The 26,932-nt window shown below is 38.6% G+C and overlaps 2 protein-coding genes across 2 annotated transcripts; both read left to right on the plus strand.

The window, feature by feature from the left end:
* The first annotated feature begins 44 nt into the window (after positions 1 to 44).
* Positions 45 to 21,375, plus strand: LOC120416337 (uncharacterized). The gene is made up of 5 exons (XM_039578064.2): positions 45 to 1,125; positions 7,754 to 8,000; positions 13,873 to 14,112; positions 14,488 to 14,665; positions 19,959 to 21,375. The coding sequence occupies exons 1-5, from the start codon at positions 363 to 365 to the stop codon at positions 20,106 to 20,108; spliced, it is 1,578 nt and encodes a 525-aa protein (XP_039433998.1). The 5' UTR covers positions 45 to 362; the 3' UTR covers positions 20,109 to 21,375.
* Positions 21,376 to 24,445: 3,070 nt separating this feature from the next.
* LOC120416367 (MAM and LDL-receptor class A domain-containing protein 2-like) lies at positions 24,446 to 26,892 on the plus strand. The gene is made up of 3 exons (XM_039578102.2): positions 24,446 to 24,679; positions 24,741 to 24,944; positions 25,011 to 26,892. Exons 1-3 carry the CDS (start codon positions 24,583 to 24,585, stop codon positions 26,825 to 26,827), a joined length of 2,118 nt encoding a protein of 705 aa, XP_039434036.1. The 5' UTR covers positions 24,446 to 24,582; the 3' UTR covers positions 26,828 to 26,892.
* The last annotated feature ends 40 nt before the right edge of the window (positions 26,893 to 26,932 follow it).

Genomic DNA, 26,932 nt, shown 5'->3' on the forward strand with positions numbered 1-26,932 from the left:
AGTAGGCGAAAAAGGGCTCCCAGTCAGTCTGTGAGGAGTTTCCGACGGAGTTCGTAGTCAGCAGCACAGGTCGCAACTCGTAAGGCACTTGCTGACGGTTGGTCACGGCGCGAGTTTGGGTTGTCCAGGTCTTGTCTTGGCAAAAAGAGTCGGAACACGCCCTGTGAATGCAAAGGATGTGGCCACTGTGAGGAACCGTTTGAGATATTAATGTGAAAGTGTGCAGCTGGTTAAGGGATAAGTTGCCGTTTTGTTACGTGGAAGAAATCCAGTGAGAAAAATCTTCCCACGCAGTTCACACTAGTGACGACATGTTCCAGTAGTTTGGAGGATAAAAAGAAAAACAAATCTAAAGGGAAAACATGGAGCAAGCTCGAGTGCACAGCAAAAGCAAACACCGGAGTTCCCGATCCGGGTCGAGTTCGCGGCGAGTGTCTTCCAGCTCCAGGCTCGAGCTCGAGCCAGTACAGCATCAGGATGACGAATCGGCTAAAAATAGACCGTCGCCACCCGTGCCTGCCGTCAGGACCACTGTACGGCCCTCGGAAGACAACGGAGCAGATACTGGCAGCAGCAGTGCCACCACCACCAATGCCAGTGCCAAAATCAATAACAATAACAACAATGACGATGACGCAATTGACAAGAACCAGAATCCACCGGATCTGGCGACGGTGGACTCGACCTCCCTGGAAACAGTCCCCGGCGGCGTCAATACCACCGAAGACAAGCTGCTCCAGAAAGGCATCCTCGGCTACATGGACCGCCAACTCAAAGTCCAGTCCCTGTCCGACCCCCAGAAATCCCCGGCCCAGCGCTCGACGCGCTCGACCCGGTCTAGCCTGGACAAGAGCCCACGCCGGAAGCGCAGCAAATCGGAGTCGCGTAGGCGTCGCGAGCGGAAAATCATCGCCGCCGGAGAGATGGAGGTCCGCCAGGCCAACGAAACGCTGATGCGGTACCTCAAGCAGTGTTCCGACTTTAACGACGCGTCCCTGTCCGGGGATTTGGAGATTCCGGAAAACCTGGAAGACCGACGCGTCCACCGGAAGACCAAGTCCCAGCGGGAGCGGAAGCACCAGCAGCAGGGCGGTGGTGGCGGCAGCGGTGGCCCAAAGCCCGCGGGTAGGTATCGTTGCTGTACCAGCAGTATGCTATATTTAGGTTAGGTCGTTACGAGCAGAGAGAATGGTGAGCGAGCCTATTTTTAGAACGCGCACCCAATTTGGGAAGGGAATGGATGGAACGAAGCTGGGCTAGTAGCGAGATTAAGACACAAGCACGCACACACACACACTAGTGCTGGGAGATCCGGTAGTGTGGGTGGGCGGGGGAATGTCAGGAACAGTTTTTCAATTATGCTGGACAGGTGTGGTGGCGGTGGGCAAGCTTGTGTTGTTTTGAAGATTGTGGGCTTTGGTGTTTGTGTTTTGTGAAGGAATTCCAGGAAAGAGTTACTGGCTAATAAATTGAATTTTAGAACCAGAAGCTGGCAGTACGGCTTTGTTATGATTTGATGTTAACAAATGAAACAATAAAGTACAAAAAAAAATAATTAAAAAAATCGGAAATCCATAATTGAAAGGAGAAAACTGAACGGATTGAGGAACTCGATAGACATATTTTCAAACAGGTTGTTTAGTCCCAAATCCTTCAAACCACATTCTTAGTGCTCATAACAACTTTTGCCATGCCAGGCAATATTTTGAATATTTTTTTCTTAAAAGCCTAACTCAATCATCTTTTTATTGCGTCGAAGAGAGCTCAATCCGTTGGCGTGGATATATGATTTAAAAAATGTGTTTTTGTGAAAAATCGACGAAAACTGACATTTTTTGAACCAGAGACACTCTAAAGGCGAAAAAGATCACTTGTTTGATAATTTCATCCCTGTTTTGGGCTTGTTTTTTATTCGAATCATACTGTTTTATTATAATGACCTCTCCTGCGCATTCCTTTAGTATACAAAATATAATAAACTAAGATACTAGATCAGAGATTTATACGCAGAAAGTTGCGTTGTCACCATTAATTGATTGTCCTAACAAAAACTAGTCATCCATGACTCCATGAAATAATGAATTTGATTTAATTCAAATTAAAGTTTATATATCTTTTGCAATTCTTTTTAAAACTTATCTAATTTTGAAAATTTTAGATTCAACAAAATGTCTGTATACATAAATATACATTTATTTTTATTTTTAGGGAAACTTTGAATCGCTAACATTGATTTTTGATTGAAATTTCTTACCAACTAAGATTTCCGACTTCGGCAAAATCTGGCAGCATCTGGTGCATTTTTCGCAAGTTCTTTTTAACACCATCATAATAAGCAAAAAATTCCGGATCTAAGTAAATAATCATTGTTGTTCATGCACGATCCCTATGTCAAAAGAAGCCATTTTGCGTCATTAGTTTTTTTTTCCATAAATGCTTCATACAAAACCAGCAAGGCTGGTTATACAAACTCAGCGTGTATTCACATCAATATCTTGAGGAGTGATTTTCTGATGGTTATGGACATGACTCACCAGAAAAAGTAAGACGTAAAATAAAATGTCCGATTTATGTTATTTGAATATAAATAATCGTTGAATGTTTGTTTCTCATAAGAGGTATTTTTCAACCTGAAAAAAAATTAAGCGTATTAGCGGTCATAAAAAGGCACCTTTTGTACTTTTTTTTTGAGTTGATGATGGAGCAAAACTTGATACCGGAGAAATGTTTTTTTTTAATATGAATTTTGGAAAAAAGGTTTTTTTTTTCATCTGGATTTAAAAAAAAGTGCAGTCAAAACGATAGTGAAAATCGAAAGTGATTTCATGTATGTTTTAAAATAAATGCACCGATTTTAACAAATTTGGTGAAGGAAATGCAAAAAGGCTGCTAGTTGCTGAGATACAGCCTGTTGTGTGAAAATTGAATTTTTCTCACAGTCCCCTATTAACACTGGAACACCCAACGCATGCCCAAACTTCCCAAAAAAGTTCGAAAGGTAACTTCAACTCGCTGGTTCTCGGACATAACTCTACCAATCGGGACGATTCTTGTTTTCGGTGATTTGTTAAAATGTCTAGATGATCCTAGCATTTTGCAGAACTCGATTTGATCAAATTAGCAACTTTGCAGAACTCAATTTGATCAAATCTGTATTAATTTCTGCTACTGCAAACATCGTTCCAACTGTTTTAAATGACTGCCTCCGCTGAATATTTGGCGAATTTTATTATACACGCGAAAAAAAAAAGTTGGGACGATGTTTTGATCGCAAAAATGACAGATTTGATCAAATTGAGTTCTGCAAAGCTTTAAAAACATCTAGGACATCCTTACAAATCAGTAAAAAAAGAATCGCCCCGATTGGTTGAGTTATGCTCGAATTTGGTAAAAAATCACCGAAATTCGGTAATGAAGATCATTACTGTTATAATCGTATAATCGATATTCTATAAAATTTGGGAGCAATTCTCTACCAAAACCGGAAATGGATTTTATTTGTATTTTTTTATTTGACTCAAACTTTGTGGGGGCCTTCCCTATGACCAACTAAACTATTTTGTGTGATTGGTTCATCCATACAAGTCTCCATACAATTTTGGCTGCTGTCCATACAAAAATGGTAAATATTCAAACAGCTGTAACTTTTGAGTGAATTTTCTGATCAATTTGGTGTCTTCGGCAAAGTTGTAGGTATTGTTGAGGACTTTTGAGAAAAAATAGGTACACGAAATAAAAAAATGCAGATTTTTTAATCAACTTTTTTTTCACTAAAACTCAATTTCCCAAAATACGTATTTTTTGATTTTCGAGATTTTTTGATATGTTTTAGTGGACAAAAATCCGCAAGTACCTCACAGATTTTTTGATAAAGGGCTCCGTTTTCAAGATATAGCCACCGAAAGTTTGATTTTAGCGAAATATTTGCAGTTTTTCAACATGAGTGATCGTTTCTAATTTTTTTTTTTGAAAAGTTAAGAAAATTTGCTATAAAATGGTCTAAGAGACATTGAAGATTGGACCTCGGGTTGCTGAGATAGAGCCGCTTTAAGAAAAAGAAACACGAAAATTGATGTTTTCTTAATCTCACCAAAATAACCCACCATTTTCTAATAACGATATCTCAGCAACTAATGGTCCGATTATCAATGTTAATACATGAAACATTTCTGAAATTCCGATCCTTTCGAAAAAAATATTTTCAAATTTTTTTAATCAAGACTAACATTTTAAATGGGCGTAATATTCAATGTTTGGCCCCCAAAATCACTATTTTTTCAAAAATTCATAACTCGGCGGCAGATTTTTTGACCATGTTTCTCTATGGCTCAAAAGTTGTGGATTTTTGTCCCCTAAAACATATCAAAAAATCTCGAAAAAATACGTATTTTGGGAAATTGAGTTTTAGTGAAAAAAATATTTACAACTGTTTGAATATTTACAAGTCCTTGTAGATAAAAAGGAAGACACTAGTGTTTGGTACCAGCAATGGTGGCCGACAGCTATAAAGTCAACTTCGTTTTTTCGTTTTGAATATTTACATACCATTTTTGTATGGACAGCAGCCAAAATTGTATGGAGACTTGTATGGATGAACCAATCACACAAAATATTTATTTGGTCATAGGGAAGGCCCCCACAAAGTTTGAACCAAATAAAAAAATACAACAAATAAAAATGGTCGAAATCGGCCGATTTCGTAGAGAGTTGCTCTTGGTTTATTTTGACAGATGGTTTACCGATGAAAACTTCTACCGAATTTGGTTAAAAAAATCTATGTATGTATGTTATTTTTGATTGCAAATTTTATTTTGCATCTGAATATTTTTTTTGCGAAAGGGACGAGACTTAAGGAGACTATTGTATAAATTTTTGTTCCAACTGAAGTTTTTCTCATCATTGATCGATTTTTCTGTAACAGGGAGATCGCAGTAAGCTATGGTCGCGTCCGGTTTGTTTGATTATTCGCTCTGCGTTTTTTTTTTCGTCTTCTGAGGATTTCCGTCAAATTCTTATCGGCTAGTTCTAGACGAACTTGTGAGTGGCAGTGGACAAGGTGGAAATGGTGGAGATATACGGGATTCGCGTTGCGTTGCTGCATGTCCGGGAAGACGTCGCTGATCTGGGATAGGGCCTCAATCGCGCAGATGACGAGAAAATCTTGGCTGATTTGATGCGGCCGGTTTGGCGGCTCCTAAGAACTTAGGAGCTGCAGGTTGGGACACAATCTGGCTTTGTCTTTTGAAGATTTTAAGATTTGCTGATTCTTGGTGAGAGCTTTCCATCATTATTTGCTAAATGATTATATTCCCTTATATTATTATACTATAAATTCAATAGCCCTCCTACCCCTTCCTCACTTTCCCCTTCCTTAATCCCATTTAGCCCAATTCCACTTCCTCCCTAAAAATATAATTATCTGCCAAATTTACACTAACACACCACACCTAACTGATCCGGAGCGTTTGGTACGGTATGTCCACGCATCCTTCCTCCCCTGTAGATTCTGTGGAATGTGATCCGTTCACAGAATTCTCTCTGCGGTAAACACAACGCAGTAGGGCTGGCCGCTTTAATTTTTGTATTACATTTTCGGGTGATCTCGGATGTATTGCAATTATTAATATTGACAAGAAAAGTGCTTGGGGCGTAATCTAATCACAAGACTTTCCAGCATGCTTTCATCGGACTGGCTGCGTTTGTGTTAGATTAGATTAGATTAGATAGATCATTGATCGATTTTTCTGTAACATGGTTTAAGCACTGTTAACTTTTGTCCTGCAACATACAACATTTATATACCGTCATCAGTGGTGACATTAAGCCTGGGGGTTACATTGGGTCATACAAAAATACCCAAACCCAATGCCACCCCTGATGATGGTATTTAACAAGTAAAAAAATCTTAAAATTGTCGAGAGGTTAACTTTTTACTACAGCCGTGGGTTGTGGCATCCACACAAAAAAATTCTATGGCCTTTTTAGTGCGGAATATGTAGTTTAACACATCTCACGCAAATCATGATTTTATCCATTTATTCTTAAGTGAAATCGTCTATGCATTTTAAGGGTATTTTAAAATTTATGTAGATTCCTTCAATGAGTCAAAAACTTTAATCCACCGATGCAGTATTTTTTTATGAGTCCCCTAAACAAATTGTGAATAGATTTCTTTTTTTTTTGTAGGGAATAATATTGTGAAATTTTCGATTACAAATCCTATCATTTAATTTCTTGATTTTGTTTTCTTTCCTGTTGTGACCAAATGCTAAAGCATTGACAACAAAACCATGTTCACAATACCAACTCCAATCCCACAGCAATCCGTGTCCATCTAAATTACAATATCGTTGTTCGTTCCATTACGCATAATTGATGTCCTAACGCGTGAGTGGTTGTTAGCGGGTGCGGATCAATATGGATGAATAGGGGGTGGGAAATTTTCGGTACAAGCTATTTATAGCGCTTAGCTATAATTACCGACCAGCTTTTCTCGATAGCACACGTTTTGACTTGCTGTAATTGAAGTCGTCATCGAGAACAGTGAGATGGCGTCCCGACGCCGTCTCCCAGGTCAAAGACAGTAACAGTGTCTGTGGAAACGGCGTGGGAAAATAACGGAAGGAAATCCTGACATTATTGCGGGTTGCGGTGCCATCATCATCCCTTCTCTGCGCGGAATGGGCAATGACGTCATTCCGCAGGCAAAGTTTCGAGGGTTTTATCAATATGAGTATCTGTGTGAGGGGGAAGGCTTAAAGGGAGGCCACTGTTCTTTGATTCTTGATGGGGTTTGTGGAGCTTTCTTTTCGTCTTTTTCTCTACTACTTGAGATCGAGGGTAGCTCGGAATTGTGTTGTGGCTTCAAGGATTCGTGTGAACTTGAATGTGGATGTTCTTTTTATAGAAACTCGCTTCAGGGGAAGGAAATATTTTATTTTTGAAAAAAAGTTTCAACATCACATTTTTCCTTCGCCAACCAAGCGATCCACAGTAAAGAACCGTGTGATACATGTTATTTCTCCACCAAAATCGCCCAATTTCAGCTCAAGAAGAACTCGAAGTAGAAATCGTTGAAATTTTCTCCCCACGAATCGACCTTTTTCGTGATGCTAATGTATAATGTACACATTATTTTTAGCCCACCTGCAATCGTGTTAGCCTTTCGAGAGCAGCATAATTTGTCCATCGACACCTACGCCACGCGACGACGCCAAATTTCGATAAAGTTGGTTGTTTTTCTCAGCAAATGAAGCCAACGCGCGGAAAATGTTTAATGGAAATCACGGAGGTGTCTTTTTCTCGTTCGAACCATTTGTTCAACCTTTCAAAAACCGAGAAATTAATCAACGTAAAAGCAAACAATCCTAAATCGTTCAGCTTTCGGAGGGATTTGCCAGCAGGGCTAATCTATAAATAATGGCAACCGAAAGTCTATTGATTTGGCTTGAGTCCACGATCGTCGTCGTCGTTTTCGGACGAAAATGAATTCTTGCCAGCAGTGTTGAATGGTTTTTTCGCGGAGGAGAAAAGCTGTGGAAAATGTCAAAAGTCAAGAGTGGCTGCCCAGCACACGGAGATAGAAGCAGTAGATAGTACTGAAGAAAAATAGGTTGAACTTTGACCGTTGCAGTAGACAGCATTTACTGATAGGGGAATCTGGAATGTTATCTTTAATATCCGATTAGGTTTGGTTTTGACACTGGTAAAAAATAGTAATTTCTTCCACCACAATCTTTACCCTCAAAACCAGGTGACGACAGCGGGGCGTACCATGGCGAGATCTACAATCCATTCACGCCGGTGGTGTCCCCCACGACGGAAGCGGCCCCGACGCGGATCGACAAGATGTACATTCAGACGGCCAGCGGGTACCGGCCGGTCGACAATAGTTACCAGTACTCCCACCATCGGCACCATCACCACCATTTGCATCCGCACAGTCATATGCACCAGCTGCAGCTGCACCGGTCGCGCAGCGGTGATCCCGAAAGCAATAAGTGAGTATCAGGGGACAATAGCTTTCAAAATATGTTATTATGTGTGATTTTATTTATTTGTTTACTTGGCCACAAATTAAAAATTATGGGAATCCTAGCAGTATACTGTTAATTAGTCTTACTATCATAAAAATAACTCAAGATTTGTAAAAAAATAATAGTGGTTAACTAGAGCGTCCAATCTTCCGTCCCGGTCCCTGGAATTCTCAAAATTCAAGCGGAACTATCTTAATTTTTGGAACCAAAGTTTTGATTTGTTTTTGGAAAAAAAGATAAAGTTTGAATAAAAACTTAATTTGATTTAATTCAATTTAATTCAATGCTCTTTTTTTAACTAACCGTCTCTTCTTAAAACTTTATCTCAAGATCTATTTGAAATACTCTTTACACAGCTTGAAAAAAAGGAAGAATTTGTATGGCTAAATATTTATCTGAACAATACCCAATAAATTTCATATTTCCTGGGGTTGCCCGAGCAATCTGTTAAAAAAATCACGTTTTTTCTTAGCTTGTTGTTGGTCAACTCATTGTAAGCAGCTCCCAAAAACTTTTTATTTAAATTTTGCTGCAGACTAGCTATTTATCGCAAATTGCAAGTTTGTTCTGATTAATCCAATTTATACAGTGACCACCAAACTGTTATCCGTGACAAAGATTTGTGTTAGTTTTAATTTAATCAAAACATTTTTTTTTAAAGTTTTTGAGAAGTTAACAAATTTTTCGAATAAACTGCGAAGTTAAGAAAAAACAGCAAATTATTTTGCTTAAAAAACATAATATATATTTGATTTAAAACTTTAGGCCATGAAAATATGCAATTAATTTTACAAACAATGGAGTATATTTTTTATTCTAACAAAGTTGTTAAAAATTTTGCTAAATCAAATTTATTTAATTTGATAAAATCGTTCAAAAAAGTCAAGAACTTAGAAAACTTAAAAACGAAAATTTATCTAAATAAAATTATTTGAATCAAATAAACGGATGTATTACAAAAGGACGAAAGACATAAGGTCGAATAAACAAAAGGTTGAATACCAAATGGTCGAATGGACAAATCTGGAGTTTTTCCAAAAGATCCAATAAACCAAATTTCCAGTTTTTGCTTTTTGGGTGTTTTTAAAACCGCCTTGAGTCAGGGGTATTAAAAACACCCAATAAGCAAAAACTGAAAAATCGGTTTATTGGACCTTTTCAAAAATAAACTCCAGAAATGGTCGAATGGACAAAAGGCAGAAAGGACAAAAGGTCGAGATAAAAAAAAACATTTTGCAAAAAAAATCTTATGATTTTAGCCTAAATACACAAATATTGATAAGCAGCTATGGAATGATGGTTTGAACGTTTTTCTTTAATTTCACTTGTATATTCTTAAAAATTAGAGGTCTTTTGAAAAGGAAGAGTTATAATTTTTTTGAAACTTTTTAAATTTAATTTGAAAGAAATTTAAAATCTCTTCAACATACCAGCGATTTTTATGAATATAATAAAAACTTATAAAATATCTAAGAAGAAGTATTTTCAAAAAAAAAGAACCGGTAGTATTTGAAAGAATGGATCATTATGACAGTCAAGAATAGGGTTTTTAAAAATAAAATAAAAACTTTAGAAATATTTTAGAAACCGATATTTTTTAAAGAACTGCTTATATCTGATAGAACGGAAAAACTCATAAAAATATTTTGACAACCATGAATAAAAATAAAATTGAAACTGAAAAAATATTTTAAAAGTCGAACATTTTTTGGAAGAACTGCTCATGTTTGAAAGTATGGAAAAAAACTGACAATCAAGAAGTTTTTTTTCAATAAAAATAAACATCCAAAATTTTTTAGAAGTCGAACTTTTTTTCAAGGAACTGCGCATGTTTGAAAGAATGGAAAAACTCAAAAAATATTGCGACATACAAGAAAAAGTTTGTTTTTTCAAATAAAATATAAACATAAAACAAATTTTAGAATTCGCATTTTTTTTTTGGAAGAACAGTTCATGTTTGAAGGAATAGAAAAACCCACACATTTTTCTTTCTATTCAAGTATTTTTTTTATAAACTTCCAAATTAGAAGTCGAACTTTTTTTTCAAAGCACTGCTCTGCCCCTGATCGCATAAATGTCCCATATGCATCTTCACCGTTTTTGAGTTATTGATGTAGTTTGGTTCAAAATTGTGTGCTCTTTCAGAAAAGCCTATAACATCCACTACTTTGTTCTAGAAATCTGGAGGAAATCCTGTTTTTTCACGAAAACTTAACACGTAGCCTTATGTGTGGGACAAACTTCAAATGCGTTTTTCTCAGCTTGCTGTTTATGCATATGGGTAATTCTCCGCCAACTCACACAGCAGTTGCCCCGACCCCTCTTCGATTTGCGTGAAACTTTGTCCTAAGGGGTAACTTTTGTCCCTGATCACGAATCCGAGGTCCGTTTTTTGATATCTCGTGACGGAGGGGCGGTACGACCCCTTCCATTTTTGCACATGCGAAAAAAGAGGTGTTTTTCAATAATTTGCAGCCTGAAACGGTGATGAGATAGAAATTTGGTGTCAAAGGGACTTTTATGTAAAATTAGACGCCCGATTTGATGGCGTACTCAGAAGTTCGAAAAAACGTATTTTTCATCGAAAAAAACACTAAAAAAGTTTCAAAAATTCTCCCATTTTCCGTTACTCGACTGTAAAAAATTTTGGAACATGTCATTTTATGGGAAATTTAATGTACTTTTCGAATCTACATTGTCCCAGAAGGGTCATTTTTTCATTTAGAACAAAATTTTTCATTTTAAAATTTCGTGTTTTTTCTAACTTTGCAGGGTTATTTTTTAGAGTGTAACAATGTTCTACAAAGTTGTAGAGCAGACAATTACAAAAATTTTGATATATATACATAAGGGGTTTGCTTATAAACATCACAAGTTATCACGATTTTACGAAAAAAAAGTTTTGAAAAAGTTGGTCGTCATCGATCATGGCCGTTCTTGGTCACCCGCGACAGACACGGACGACGAAACAAAGAGAAACGCAAAAAGTAACTTTTTCAAAACTTTTTTTCGTAAAATCGCGATAACTTGTGATGTTTATGAGCAAACCCCTTATGTCTATAAATCAAAATTTTTGTAATTGTCTGTTCTACAACTTTGTAGAACATTGTTACACTCTAAAAAATAACCCTGCAAAGTTAGAAAAAACACGAAATTTTAAAATGAAAAATTTTGTTCTAAATGAAAAAATGACCCTTCTGGGACAATGTAGATTCGAAAAGTACATTAAATTTCCCATAAAATGACATGTTCCAAAATTTTTTACAGTCGAGTAACGGAAAATGGGAGAATTTTTAAAACTTTTTTAGTGTTTTTTTCGATGAAAAATACGTTTTTTCGGAATTCTGAGTACGCCATCAAATCGGGCGTCTAATTTTAAATAAAAGTCCCTTTGACACCAAATTTCTATCTCATCACCGTTTCAGGCTGCAAATTATTGAAAAACACCTCTTTTTTCGCATGTTCAAAAATGGAAGGGGTCGTACCGCCCCTCCGTCACGAGATATCAAAAAACGGACCTCGGATTCGTGATCAGGGACAAAAGTTACCCCTTAGGACAAAGTTTCACGCAAATCGAAGAGGGGTCGGGGCAACTTTTCCCGATTTCGTGTGAGTTGGTAGAGAATTACCCATATGGGACATTTATGTTTAAAAAATGTTTAAAAATTAACTCACAAAACAAAATCAGACTTGTTTGTAAGAAAGTATACTTTTCAAGGTTTTTTTTAATAAGTTTATAATTATAATTATTTGTTTCTTTTTATCACATTCGACTTTTTGTCCATTCGACCATACGTCTTTCGACCTTTTGAGGCACATATTGTCGTCTTGCCCCATTTTTCCCTATTTAAACAAAATAAAACAGAAGTTGGGCGTCATCCATAAAGTATGTCACGCTAAAATCAGCCAAAATAAAATTTGGCTCAAATTCAGCATGAAAGTGCCTTGATCTGAATAATTAGGCTTGTATTCCAAAATAGGGTGGTCCGAAAAATTGCATTTGTCGACGATTTTCGCGATCCAACCATGTTGCAAAATAATGGTGTTTAGTTGGACTTTTAATGAAAAATGCTAATTAATTTTCAAGACATAGCTGATTACACTTATAGACCAATTGGAAACTTTATTTGTTTATTAGAAGGGTTTGGGACGAAAAAGCTCACAGTTGAAAGTATTTTTCTATGCATTTTCAGAGTGTTCATCCATATCCAAAAATCGTGAAAAAACATTTTCAGGATTCTAAGTAACGATTTTCTGAAATAAATATTATTTTAATCGAACTAAAAATACCATGATTCTCCATCAAAATGAGTTCCTAGTTCATTTTGGTGGAGACCCATGTAACTGTATTTTTATTTCATGTCCCTTATTACGATTTTCAAGAAATCATATGATAGAATCCTGTTAAAGAATATTTAAGAGGCAGTATTTGAAAATATTGCTCGGTTTGTTCTAGAGGTCGTTTGTTTGTCTATACATGAGATGAAATCATGCCAAATATGAGCCCTCTACGACAAAGGGAAGTGGGGTGAAACGGGCTTTGAAGTTTAAGATCGAAAAAACATAAAAAATCTTTAAATTGCGCGCATTTCCGTAAAACTTCATCAATTCCAACTCTCTTGGGTGCATTTGAAAGGTCTTTTGAAGCCCTTTAAAATGTGTTATAGACATCCAGGATTGGTTAGACTTTTTCTCTAAGCTTTTGCAAATTACTGTCAAAAATGGATTTTTTTAAAACCTTAATATCTTTTTGCAACAGCCTCCAACACCCATACTCTCACAGGTCAAAAGATAGGTATTTTCATGCACTATAAGCCTACGGTATTAACTTTTTGGCCAATCGCAGTTTTTCTCATAGTTTTTCAATTTTTCTAGAACAAACATTTTACAACGTTAGTTTTTGCCCTGTAGGCCAAGAAGACGGAACTTTTTGGTCTCAATTTTGTCATATTCGAAATCCTCGGACAATTTCACGTAAGTTAGAAGTATTGGAGTTGTAATTTTAATTTAAAAAATAATTAAATAAAACATTTTTGAAAAAAGAAATAGATCTTATTTACCCTGTGATCAAAACGTCAAATGCTGTATCAAGTACGAAAACCTGTTTTACCCCTAATCCAACAAATTGTTAAAAAATATTTTAATTCATTCTAAATGGCAATTTTTGTTAAAACACTTTTGTATGTGATAAGTAAAACATTCTGAAAAATCATAGAAAAACATTTCCAGCTGTGAGCTCTTTGGTCCCAACAAGATTTGATAAATCAATAAAGTTTTTATTAAATGAATTTTGATGTAATACGTGTGTTCACTTATCCAAAAAGGTCTTGATTTGATCGGATTGATCTTGATTTTTTTTTATTTAGAAAACCAACCAATATTTTTTCTTTTGCAACGCGGCGATCTGAAATTGGTACAGCCATGATTTTTTGTTAAATGTTTTTTTTTTTTTTTTTTTCATAAAATTATTTTTATTAGGTCCTTTTCGGTACTGGGACCTGGTTAGGACCGAGTCTGTTAAATGTTGTTTTTGGCGAAAATGTTAAAAAACGTCATTTTTTGTCCACCCTATTTTGGATAGGACCAACCTAAACGACATTAACAACATGCTAAAATTGAGCCAAGTCGGAGTGCTTTTGATCTGGATCCTACTGGTTTGACGTGGAATCGCTGAATAATTTCAATCTTTGTTTTGGCGAAAAAGTATTTGTTTTATTTGATTTTTATTTTGTCCAAGTCTGATGTTACCAGCCTGATATGGAAAATACCCGTTGTGGGAGTAAATCTTTTTGCGAAAATAACACTTTGACATTCTCCCTCTCTCTCTGCCTTCCAGCTTCCCAATCAGCACCGCGGTGCACCTGTCCTGTGCGGTCCAGCGGGCCTGGCTGCACGTGTCCAGCATCTGCCACGGGCTGCTCGGCGGGCTCGCGCTCGCCCATCTGCTGCTGATCTGCACCACCAAACCGTACGACTGGGTTGAGGCGTCGATCCGCCACTACTCGGCCTTCGCGGAGGTTTACGCCAACACGTTCTACTGCTTGGCCATCGTCTGTATGGTTTCGATATTCGATAGGTGAGTTGACGCCGACGACGACCTGGACGCGTGCCAATTTGGTTCTGAGTCTGCTTCCGGGGGAACGGAAAAACGAACGAAAAATAATCGATAACTAAAGTCAAGTTGTGTAACTTGGGTGGCATAATTGGATTGCAGGTCACATTAGTTAGCTTAAGGGGGAGTGGTCAAAACAAGCTGAACTTTATGCTCGGAAAAGGTCTTTGTTAAATCGAGAAAGATTGTTTAAACTGGTCGGTCGAAAATAAAAACATCAATACAGTGCAAAGCAGTCCAAATTGCGTCGATTGAAAAAATAGCTGTAATGGCTAATTAAATTTAAAAAATAATGTTTAAAACTCAACTTGTTCATCTTCTTTTTCTACCCTGCTCCAGAATGGACATATCACACTTCAGCCTATCCGGTGCGGCGGAAAGCAACATCTCCTTCCGGTCGGTGGTAATTATCATGATCTACGCAGCGACGATTATCCTGAGCCTGTCGGCGGGCTCGATGGACGAGCGGCTGTACCTGTCGGCGGCGGTGAACGTGACCGTGTGGGAGGAGGAATTGGTGAGTCGGAGGGGTGCAGCAACAGGAAACAGCAATGTAGAAAGGGTGGAAAACTTTTGCTACTTGGAAAGTTTTGCCTGTAAAAGTGGGATGAAGCACTGTCGTTGCACGATGGTGGTGGGGAGGGGGCAAAAAGAGGGAGCATGACGAGTGAAATTGCAAGATCTTGTGAAAGTGAGTTGAATTCGTAGTCTTGTCTATTTTTTTTGTATAAGGTTCAGTTTTGTGACTGAAAAGTAATCGAGATGATGATACTAAAGCGTTTGGAAATGTTTCTCAAACATATTTTTTCAATAGATTTTTAATTTTTGACATAGGACTATGTCTCTACTTACTATATTGGGGGGTCAGTTCAGAAATTCGATCGAAAGCGTCACTTTTAAGCGTTAAAAAAGGGGACATTTTGAACGCTTATATCTTTTTTCCCTGTGAATCAATCCAGACGGTTGGACCACCAATCGAAAGAGGAAGACTTCAGCTATTGTTTAACTACATAGATAGTCTGACTAAACATAGTTAAAGCACTTAAAACATGCAATCAAAATGAGTAATTTTTCAGTACAAATCGGACAGATGACCAATCAGAGCGAGCGTATGCATTCGAGGCCGCGCCCCTTTTGTACCGTTCTCCGGCTGTGCCGCTATTTAACCAGAAAATTTCGCAAAAGCAAGTCACTTTGAAACGAGCACTCGAACTGTGCACGTCGGGCCGGCGCGGAGCAGTAGCAGCAGCAGCGGCCAATAGAAGAAGAGGACGAGCAACCAGAAGGAAGAACCACCAGCAGCAGAAGGAGGAAATTTGAGCGAAGCGGACCGATGGAAGTGGCTATGATGCGGCGGTTCTCATGAAAAATGGCCAGTTCGACAGTGGTGGAAAAAACCTGGAGTGGCCGGTGCCCTCGAAGCAGGTTCCCTCGGAACGGAGGGGGGGCGGGGGGGGGGGGGGGACATTTACAGAAACACACGAGTTGTGGCAATATGGGTATCAAAATTCGTGGTTTTTGATACTGAACATAATAATGGCCATTTCGACAGTAGTGGCCACAACCTGGAGTGGCCGGTGCCCTCGAAGCAGGTTCCCTCGGAACGGAGGGGGGGCGGGGGGGGGGGGACATTTACAGAAACACACGAGTTGTGGCAATATGGGTATCAAAATTCGTGGTTTTTGATACTGAACATAATAATGGCCATTTCGACAGTAGTGGCCACAACCTGGAGTGGCCGGTGCCCTCAAAGAAGGTTCCCTTGGGGCCTGGGGGGACATTTACAGAAACATACGAGTTGTGGCAATATGGGTATCAAAATTCATGGTTTTTGATACTGAACATGAAAATTGACAATTCGACCGTAGTGGCCACAACCTGGAGTGGCCGGTGCCCTCAAAGAAGGTTCCCCCGGGGCCTGGGGGGACATTTACAGAAACATACGAGTTGTGGCAATATGGGTATCAAAATTCATGGTTTTTGATACTGAACATGAAAATTGACAATTCGACCGTAGTGGCCACAACCTGGAGTGGCCGGTGCCCTCAAAGAAGGTTCCCTTGGGGCCTGGGGGGACATTTACAGAAACATACGAGTTGTGGCAATATGGGTATCAAAATTCATGGTTTTTGATACTGAACATGAAAATTGACAATTCGACCGTAGTGGCCACAACCTGGAGTGGCCGGTGCCCTCAAAGAAGGTTCCACCGGGGCCTGGGGGGACATTTACAGAAACATACGAGTTGTGGCAATATGGGTATCAAAATTCATGGTTTTTGATACTGAACATGAAAATTGACAATTCGACCGTAGTGGCCACAACCTGGAGTGGCCGGTGCCCTCAAAGAAGGTTCCCTTGGGGCCTGGGGGGACATTTACAGAAACATACGAGTTGTGGCAATATGGGTATCAAAATTCATGGTTTTTGATACTGAACATAATAATGGCCATTTCGACAGTAGTGGCCACAACCTGGAGTGGCCGGTGCCCTCGAAGAAGATTCCCTCGGGGCGGGGGGGGGGGGGACATTCACAGAACCATATTAGTAGTGGCAATATGGGTATCAAAATTCATAGTTTTTGATACTGAACATAATAATGGCCATTTCGACAGTAGTGGCCACTACCTGGAGTGGCCGGTGCCCTCAAAGAAGGTTCCCTCGGGGCGTGGGGGGACATTTACAGAAACATACGAGTTGTGGCAATATGGGTATCAAAATTCATGGTTTTTGATACTGAACATAATAATGGCCATTTCGACAGTAGTGGCCACAACCTGGAATGGCCGGTGCCCTCAAAGAAGGTTCCCTCGGGGCCCGGAGGTTTTTTTTACAGAACCATACGAGTTGTGGCAATATGGTTATCAAAATTCATGGTTTTTGATACTGAACATGAAAATTGACATTTCGACCGTAGTGGCCACAACCTGGAGTTGCCGGTGCCCTCATGGAAGGTTCACCTTGGGAGAACATTTATGACAATTTTGCCGACAAATCTATGAAACAAAATAAAATAATCTTATTTCAGATTTCACTAGCAATCCAAAAACACATTCAAATTGTTTGGTCCTATGTCTTTCGGTTATGTCTCTGACATACCATCTTGAACTTTTTAAATTTGAAAAGATGTTCGAATATTTTATGTAAAAAAAAAGAATTTCGACGGTTTTTTTCGAACGCGAATCACTTGAACACGGAACGTCGGATCGAGGCGCTTTTTGTTGCGTTAGGTTCGTGTAAGCCCAAGAAAGGTTTATATGTTAAAAAATGTCACTTAAGCCACTCTTGGACCGATTCCGGAGCATCTGCAGATTGTATGGGAAAATTTACGAAAACTCAAATTTCGATCTCAGGAGGCTGAATAAGCAAACAAGCTATACATCGAGAAACAAAAATAGTCAAGACAAAGTTTGTCGGGTAAGGCTTGTACTCTTATAAAAATGCTGCTCATTATAAAATTGTCCAGAAAATCTTAAATCTTAAAACGAGTCCATTTTTCAATTCGAACTTTATTTGATAAAGTAAATCATAATTCTTCAAGAGTATTTTAAATCATGTTTAGCAACTTTTTTTTCTAAATAAGCTTAAAATCTTTCAAACCATTACAATTTTTTTTGAGCACTTAAATGCAGCAGCTGGAACAAGTAAATCTCGTTTTTTTCTTAAAAATACTTAAAATTGATTCTAACTCACCTCATGAAAAGTGTTGTTGCTCGATTGGAAACCCGACAGTAACATCTTTTATCTTCATATAGGCTCTACGTGTATATTATACAGCCATTCCACGTCAAACAGGAAGTCTCAAAATCAAAAGTGCTCCGATTTGGCTCAAATTTGGAGTGGGGGTTCTTTGGCCCAAATAATTAGACCTGTATTTTTTTGTTTGGCGATTAGGGTGGTCCAATCCGAAATAGGGTGGTCGAAAAAATTGCGTTTTTTGTCGATTTTCGCAAAAACCACATTTTTCAAAAAATCATATCTCCGGAACGGCTGAACCAATTTTGGAGCGCTACAATTCAAAAGAAAGGTTATTAGTTGGGCTTTTAAGGAAAAATATGTTGAGGTCCAAAAAAACTAGCTGAATATTTGAAAAGGTCCTATGAAAATTTCATTTGCCGATTTCAAGGTCTCGGGACCAAAGAGCCCATGTCTGAAAATATTTTTCCCTGATTCCTTGTAATATTTTACATAACATATCAAAAAATTGCGAATATCCATTAACACTTTTCGGAGATATGATTTTTTAAACATAAAAAATGGGTTTTTTCGACGCGCCGCGCGCAAAAATGGAAAAATGACGAAAACGGGTAAAAATCAACTTTTTTTCACTAAAACTGCGATAACTTGAAAATTTCAGCGATGATTTTGATTTTGAGACTTCCTGTTTGACGTGGAATGGCTGTATAGAGTCTATATTCTGTACCAGTATAATTGAAAACACAAAATGCGCGCTTTTTAATTTTCGTTTTTTTAATGTTTGAGGGTACTTAAAACACATGTTTTGAGTCATATGGCGTGATGGTGAAAAATCTGGGTTAGGAAATACAATTAGATATGAAATGTATTTTTTGGAAAATATCGAAAATCTGGATTAATAATAACTAAAGTTCATGTTTTAAAGCAAAATGAAGTATAGTTTTGTACCTTTCTTAATTTTTTTATTATTGATATTTTTTTAATTGTTTGCATTTTAAAAATTCTCTATAAAAGAAAAGCACCCCGACTTTTTAAAGCTCAGAAAATTTCCTATTATTTTCTCTCTGGAATTTAGAAAATCGGGCAATTAGGTTCTGAGATAAAGCATCACAAAGAATTTCGAACCGATGAACACGATATTTTTAAGTTTCACCTAATTGGCCTGCAATTTTCAACTGACGAGATTTCGGAAGCTGTTGGTCCGACTTTCAATTTTAAAATTCAAAAGTCAATGTCACGGGATGTCTTTTTTAGTCCTCTTAAAATAAAAAAATAAAAAAATGAAAAATAAGTATGTTGGACACGAAATAGATCAGAAAATCCAACAGAATTACATACATTTACAAACCCATTATGTATGACCACGACGACGACCACGACACCACGACGGCGACCACGTGGCAGAGCATATACTCAAGTATTGGCTCAGAAACATTCTTTAAAGTAATAACATTATAATTATTGATATTTTTGGAAAAATTTCAACTATTCTAAATAACGTAAAATTATGATTATGTGTTAATAATGCAATCGATGCCTCTCCACGTGGTCGCCGTCTGATATGTGGCGTCGTGGTTTACACAAAGCCGTCATAGCATACCTACTAAGGAAATGCGATGCTTTTGAAGGTGAATTGTTGATTTTGGAGATACCGGACGTCGATCCAATGCGCACCTCGGGGACATAATTGACAACTCCAAATCCTTCTGAAATTAGTTCATTGGACCATCCCCTACACACCTGTCTTTATTCCGAGTGAATCTAGTTGTTCTCTGACCTGTAGGATCGATTGAACGAAAAACACAAAAATCCCATAGTAATTTCCATGTAACTCGCTGGGGACAGGCCAATTCTCAACCAAATGGGTTGATATTTGGCATGAGAGTCCCTATGGGTATCCTCTACAAGGGGAACCTCGGTTTGCCGTGTTCTGAGAAATTTTTGTTTTGGTTGAAACACCTTATTGTTTATACAAGTTTCAATACAAATTTGGGTTCTGTGGAACTGTTTGCTTTATTCATAATTTATTACTCTTATCACTTTAAATGTTATTTTCGATACAAGTTTATAATTTGTGATAATTGAAAATAAATAACGATGAGTTTTTTTTGCAGGAAACCAACAAAGTTCTCAGTATCTGGAACACGCTGTCGATAGCGCGCAGCGTCGGTGCCATCTTCGGCTGGGTGGTCATCGGAATGTCCCCGGAACAGGACCAGCTGTACGAGCATCTGCTCGAGATGGAGAAATACCAGCTGCAGTAGACAGCAGCAACTCGAAGATAATAAGCTAAGCCCTTTTTTCTTATGTTGTTGTTGAGCTGTTAAGTTGTAAGACTTTATACGGACGTGAAGGACAGCAAAAGTCACTGGAGATGGCACCTTTTGTGTAAATACAGCAAGAAACGTGTCGTATGCTGGTGAGTGCGTGCGAGCGATTCCAAAGTACTTGGCGTGATTTGCCACGTGCATTGGAGTAGTTCACAAACTGAAATGAATAAAATAAATTAATAAATCAGTAGCTACAATAGCAACGCGGTACCAATGCTATCCACAACTGTAACAATAATTCAGCAAATAAACAAAAGGAGAACTAAAGGACTACAATAGGATACAAACAGACACACACGCGTACACAATAATGGCAAAAAACCAATCGAAGTAAAGATATAAAAAAAACTGTTATCACTTATCCAGGTCATGGGAAACCAATACGAACCAGCTTGAATTAATCCAATCGTCGTGACATGAAATGTTCAATATGAATTACCTAATTTTAGAAGATAATCCGAAGGTTTAAAATCTCCTGTAGTAGAACAATACCAAGTTGATAAATCGTTTAACTCATTTACTCCAAGTTTCGTAAAAAAAATCATGACAAACAATCACTAGTGGAATTTCGTGGATCTCGTTTTATCCTGACATACAATTATCAAATAACTGTACGCTGGCCAGCAAAACAAGAAAAAAAACTGTACATATAAACACAAGGAAGGGTCGTGACTGTAGCTTAAAACAATTGAAAACTGTGTAGTAAAGTAAAGAATCACGTTGTAGTGGAGCAATGTCGTTTTGTGAAAAAGAAAGCAAGCAAAGGACTGAACAAAAAAAAAACTAGAAGAAATAAACCTAAAGAATCAATAAAGTTGTTGTAAGCAAAGATGAACTAAGATAAAACAATGAGATAATCAAATGATAGTGAACGAGAGGAGAGAAATCAAGAGATGGAATTAAATGCTGTGATTGCATTGAGATTGTTTCACCAAACCGACAAATCACCAGTAGAAAATCGCTGTCCTCCCACACTTACACACACATCAATAGAGAGCAAAGCACACGTATCCCAAATGAAAGCTAGTATATTTGTAGTACCAACACACAAACTCAACACACACAGAGAGTAATAGCTATTATAAAACATTATTTAGAAAAATCACAGAAACCAGAACAAAATCTAACTATCGAACCCTTCCGTGGAAGGCGAAAACACGTGAGTGAAGTTGATATCTCTATTTATATGCCAGTCTAGGTCTCTTAATTCGAAATAACAAATCAAGAATGATGGATAAATTAAGCAAAAAAAAAAATGCTTGTTGCAAAGAAACAGAGGCAAAGCATAATGTAATTATTATATAATCTTTTTTGTTGATACATATTACGTTAGATACATACATCAATAAATGGCTAAGAGCATTGCACTGATGTTGTTTTATTGTGCTGTGTTTATAAACGTATTTGAAGAATATAACTAATACCTGAAATCACCTCGTATTCTATCATATTGTGGCGATCTCTTCCATGGTTTCTTATGAAACGATTCTACCACTTGTGTTGCGGCCTTTGGAAAAGTTGTTCTACATAAAATTTCACTCAAAAATCACACTCACTCACATAGTTGACAATATTTCACAATTAACACCACCGTTAGACAAAATTGCAAACAAATAAAATTCCAAATTTTACAAACATGAACATTCAACTGCGATTTTGTTTCAAATTCGCACGGATTGTTTGTTTGGCTAAAGAATCAAAAACGGAGAAGGCCCGATGATATTTTGCAAATTTATGTTTTTTCTTGTCATTCTGGTTATTTTCTATATGTTGCCCTTTTTAAATGGGTAATTCTCTACCAACTCACACGAAATCGGGAAAAGTTGCCCCGACCCCTCTTCGATTTGCGTGAAACTTTGTCCTAAGGGGTAACTTTTGTCCCTGATCACGAATCCGAGGTCCGTTTTTTGATATCTCGTGACGGAGGGGCGGTACGACCCCTTCCATTTTTGAACATGCGAAAAAAGAGGTGTTTTTTCAATAATTTGCAGCCTGAAACGGTGATGAGATAGAAATTTGGTGTCAAAGGGACTTTTATGTAAAATTAGACGCCCGATTTGATGGCGTACTCAGAATTCCGAAAAAACGTATTTTTCATCGAAAAAAACACTAAAAAAGTTTTAAAAATTCTCCCATTTTCCGTTACTCGACTGTAAAAAATTTTGAAACATGTCATTTTATGGGAAATTTAATGTACTTTTCGAATCTACATTGTCCCAGAAGGGTCATTTTTTCATTTAGAACAAAATTTTTCATTTTAAAATTTCGTGTTTTTTCTAACTTTGCAGGGTTATTTTTTAGAGTGTAACAATGTTCTACAAAGTTGTAGAGCAGACAATTACAAAAAATTTGATATATAGACATAAGGAGTTAACTAATAAACATCGAGAGTTGTCGCGATTTTACGAAAAAAAGTTTTGAAAAAGTTACTTTTTGCGTTTCTCTTTGTTTCGTCGTCCGTGTCTGTCGCGGGTGACCATGAACGGCCATGATCGATGACGACCAACTTTTTTAAAACTTTTTTTCGTAAAATCGTGATAACTTGTGATGTTTATAAGCAAAACCCTTATGTATATATATCAAAATTTTTGTAATTGTCTGCTCTACAACTTTGTAGAACATTGTTACACTCTAAAAAATAACCCTGCAAAGTTAGAAAAAACACGAAATTTTAAAATGAAAAATTTTGTTCTAAATGAAAAAATGACCCTTCTGGGACAATGTAGATTCGAAAAGTACATTAAATTTCCCATAAAATGACATGTTCCAAAATTTTTTACAGTCGAGTAACGGAAAATGGGAGAATTTTTAAAACTTTTTTAGTGTTTTTTTCGATGAAAAATACGTTTTTTCGGAATTCTGAGTACGCCATCAAATCGGGCGTCTAATTTTACATAAAAGTCCCTTTGACACCAAATTTCTATCTCATCACCGTTTCAGGCTGCAAATTATTGAAAAACACCTCTTTTTTCGCATGTTCAAAAATGGAAGGGGTCGTACCGCCCCTCCGTCACGAGATATCAAAAAACGGACCTCGGATTCGTGATCAGGGACAAAAGTTACCCCTTAGGACAAAGTTTCACGCAAATCGAAGAGGGGTCGGGGCAACTGCTGTGTGAGTTGGCGGAGAATTACCCAAATGTGAGTCATGATTTCATAACTGTCAAAATATTTTCTTCAAAAGGATCATAAAATTTTACAAATATTTCATTTTTTTAACACTGAATGTTCGGCCAGCTGATGAGATATTGGCATTTGAAAATTGAGGGCTATTTTGATGAGACTTTAAAAACTATTTTTTTCTGTATGTTTTTCTTTTAACCGCTTTATCTCAGGTCTAATGTTCAATGTTTTTTGATGAAATGATAGGAAACTTTTAGAAAATAGAAAAGTTGCAAATTTCAGTTAAAATAAAATTTTAAGTGGTCATATCTCGAAAACGGCTCACCTTATCAAAATTTCTGTAAATTAAACAAGGTAGTCACGAAAAAAGGTCCAACAAACTAAATTTTAAAAAGAATCATAACCCTGTGGCAAATATCCCAAAACAACCTAAAAATTTAAAAAAATATGATGTAATTTTTGGATAGTTGAATTTTTGTACAAAAAAAAAGATTTATTTCCAAAGAAGCGTCCACGTGGTTGATGGATGGTCCAATCTTAAAGTACTTGCCTGAATTGTTGATTTTGTGCACCGTTTCCAAGTTAAAGGCATTTTTTCGTTGATTTTTGACTTTATTTTACCTTTAGAAACTTCACCATCTTTGAAAATATTTTTCTGAAGAGATCAGAAGATTTTTCATAAAAAATGCTTCAACTGCGAGGAGTGTTGGAAAAATAATATTACAATATTACAAGGATTTCTACATAAATCAAGAAAATCCCCTTGTCACTGGTAAAAAATATTTAGGTAGTGATTTTCGAAAAAAAAGTGATTTTCTCATCTCTTTACGTATTTCGATGCCTCTGTGCTCTCTTGTACTAGCTAGATAGGAATCCCAGCAAGCTTAGTACAATACAACATTGCCTTATACGACTCGTGCTGAAAAACCTTCATTTGCAACTCGTTGCAGATATATTTATTTTGAATCCTTTCCTTAGTTTGTGTTTTGATGTCTTCTTCGGTATATTGGTTAAACACATTACTTTCTCTCTCATCGCAGTTTCACTCACTTCTCTCACGCACCATGTGTGATTCCAATTGCACATTTTTATCAGCAACCCTTCTCTTCTAGTGCTTCATTTTCTCCTCCTTTCCTCCCAAGAACACATCTCAAAAAATCACATTCTTGCATAAATTTTATGATATGAAGCCGACATCCATGTGTACCCGCCGCCAAGTCCCGGAGTCAGTTTGTGTTTGAACTTGTACTCGAATGGTGGTGGTGCTTGTAACTGACGCCTTAGAATGCTTCCAACCTCTTTATCAGCTCTACCGATCTTGACGGTGGCGCTTCTACTGCTTCTAGAGGAATCCTCCGGCGCTGGTGGTTCGCAGTATCAACGTAGGAATTTTAAACTTTTGTGGTCAAATTTGACTTTTTATGAGATTATGTTCAATTTTAGTGACCCAAATCCGTCGACCGAAGCCTCCGATACTGAAGAGTGGTCCGGAATGCCCGACGCCGTATTTTCCGAACGGTGTGGCGAAAGCTCGCCAACGGAACAAAATGATCCGGTACACGTGCTCCAGTGGATTCTACCTGGTCGGTAACATGTACTCGATGTGCGAAAAGGGCCGCTGGGACGCGCCGGTTCCAATTTGTATCAGTAAGTAGTGCGAGGTTTTTGGACCGGAAGTGAATCATAGCTGGGGGTTATTTTTGGAACTTGCAGAAGCCGGATGTGCGGACTTGGAAACCGTGGAGAACGGGCAGTTGTCGTACGAGTACGGACGGGCTGCGGTGATGTTGTTTTGTAGCACCGGGTACCAGATTGCGGGATCGTCGAAAGCGTATTGTAATGGGACTCATTGGGACAGACCGTTGGGATCGTGCCGAGAAACGGGTTTAGCCGTGCAGACTAGCTGTGACTTTGAAGTGATGGACTATTGTGGGTGGACTAACGAAGCTACGCATGACTTTGATTGGAAGCGCAGCGATGGCGTGGTGTCCCCAAAGGCACTGAAGACCGGTCCCAAGTACGATCATACGACTATGGTGCCGCTGGCCGGACACTTTTTGATGGTAGATTCAGCGGTGCAGCTGACGAACGAAACGGCTCGACTGTTATCTCCCTTGTATCCAGCAAACTACAGCCAAAGCGCATGCTTCCAGTTCTTCTACCACATGTACGGCGATCAAATAGGATCGCTGACGGTGTATGTGAAACCGTCTTCGGTATCGCTAGACAGCTTAACCGCGGAAGATGTGCTGTTTCACAGAGATACCAATCAAGGTAACATGTGGAACGAAGGATTTTCCAAGCTGAACGAACAGTCCGATAGCTTCCAAATAGTGATCGAGGCATCGCTGGGAATGAAGTACAAGAGTGACATTGCGATCGACGACGTGAGTTTACTGTCCGGAAGCGACTGTCGAACCGGTGAAGGACAAGATGACGTACTGGAAATTTCCTCTGCCGTGCCGGACGAAGAACTGCCCGCAGAGCTTCCCACTGCTGATAAGGACACGTTCAAGATTGATTCGTGCGAAAATCGCTGCGGCGCCAACGTCTCGTCTCCGGTTCGCGTGGGCGAACTGTTCTTCATTCACTGTGACTGTATTGAAGGTTGCGTCGAAACGAAGACGTGCTGTCCAGACTATGCGGAACGGTGTGTGTGGAGCGCCGGGGATTCTCCCAGCTCTACAACGTTATCAACAACGCCGTCCACTACAAGTACAACTCTAACGACACCTAGCACAACACCATCTACCACGTCGACGACTACAACAACTGCAGCTCCTACAACAACCACAGTGAGAGCGACAACAAGTACAACGCAACGAAGTACTAGCACGACGACACAAAGTACTAGCACGACACAACGTAGTACTACAACGACTCAACGTAGCACCACGACTACGCAACGTAGTACAACAACAACCCAACGCATCACTACGACACCAACAACACCGCGAACCACTAGCACAACCCAAAGAAAGACGACCACTACCCGACCAACAACCCCAAAACCATCATCCACAACAACTACGGGCAGACCGTACAACCTTCGGCCAAGAACGTCAACGGGAGCCCCCGTCATCGTACCCATGGTACGAACCCGTAAACCGACGACCCCCACGACCACCACCACCACCTCAACGGAATCAACGACGGTAGAGTTGAGGATCATCTCCCGCATGAACCTGGAGACGCTCGCCAGTCGAAGCGGTGACACCAAGCCGAACCTTGCGCACGTGTTCATCTACTCCGGTGTGGCCGCGATTGTGTTCAGCGCGATCGTGGTGGCGATCGTGCTACACATCCGACGAAACTCCGGCGCCAGTGTGCTGGAACGGCTCAAGCAAAAGTCGATGAAGAAGGGTACGGAAGGGTTCGAGGACGTGCGGTTTTTGGCCGTCGACGAGCATTTGGACTTTAGCTTGACGCCGGATGACGCTGAGGAAGCCGAGGAAAGCGATCGAGAGGAGGCGGAGGAGAAGACTGTGCAGAAAAGCGGGCATAAGCCTGGCAAGAAGGGAAAGAAGTGACTCAGGTTTGTGCGTGTGTGTGTGTTTTCTCTGTAATTTATTTTGAATAAAGTTCTAGAACGTAACGCTTTCTCTGTATGATAGCGAAAGAACTAACCCTCGGGG

This window comes from Culex pipiens, chromosome 2 (assembly GCF_016801865.2).
Source record: "Culex pipiens pallens isolate TS chromosome 2, TS_CPP_V2, whole genome shotgun sequence".
NCBI lineage: Eukaryota > Metazoa > Arthropoda > Insecta > Diptera > Culicidae > Culex > Culex pipiens.

Coding starts and splice junctions, on each gene's coding strand:
- LOC120416367 (XM_039578102.2), top strand. CDS start 24,583: ATGCTTCCAACCTCTTTATCAGCTCTACCGATCTTGACGGTGGCGCTT. Junction 24,680..24,740: donor TGGTGGTTCGCAGTATCAAC/GTAGGAATTTTA, acceptor GTTCAATTTTAG/TGACCCAAATCCGTCGACCG. Junction 24,945..25,010: donor GCCGGTTCCAATTTGTATCA/GTAAGTAGTGCG, acceptor TGGAACTTGCAG/AAGCCGGATGTGCGGACTTG.
- LOC120416337 (XM_039578064.2), top strand. CDS start 363: ATGGAGCAAGCTCGAGTGCACAGCAAAAGCAAACACCGGAGTTCCCGA. Junction 1,126..7,753: donor CGGTGGCCCAAAGCCCGCGG/GTAGGTATCGTT, acceptor CCTCAAAACCAG/GTGACGACAGCGGGGCGTAC. Junction 14,113..14,487: donor ATGGTTTCGATATTCGATAG/GTGAGTTGACGC, acceptor ACCCTGCTCCAG/AATGGACATATCACACTTCA.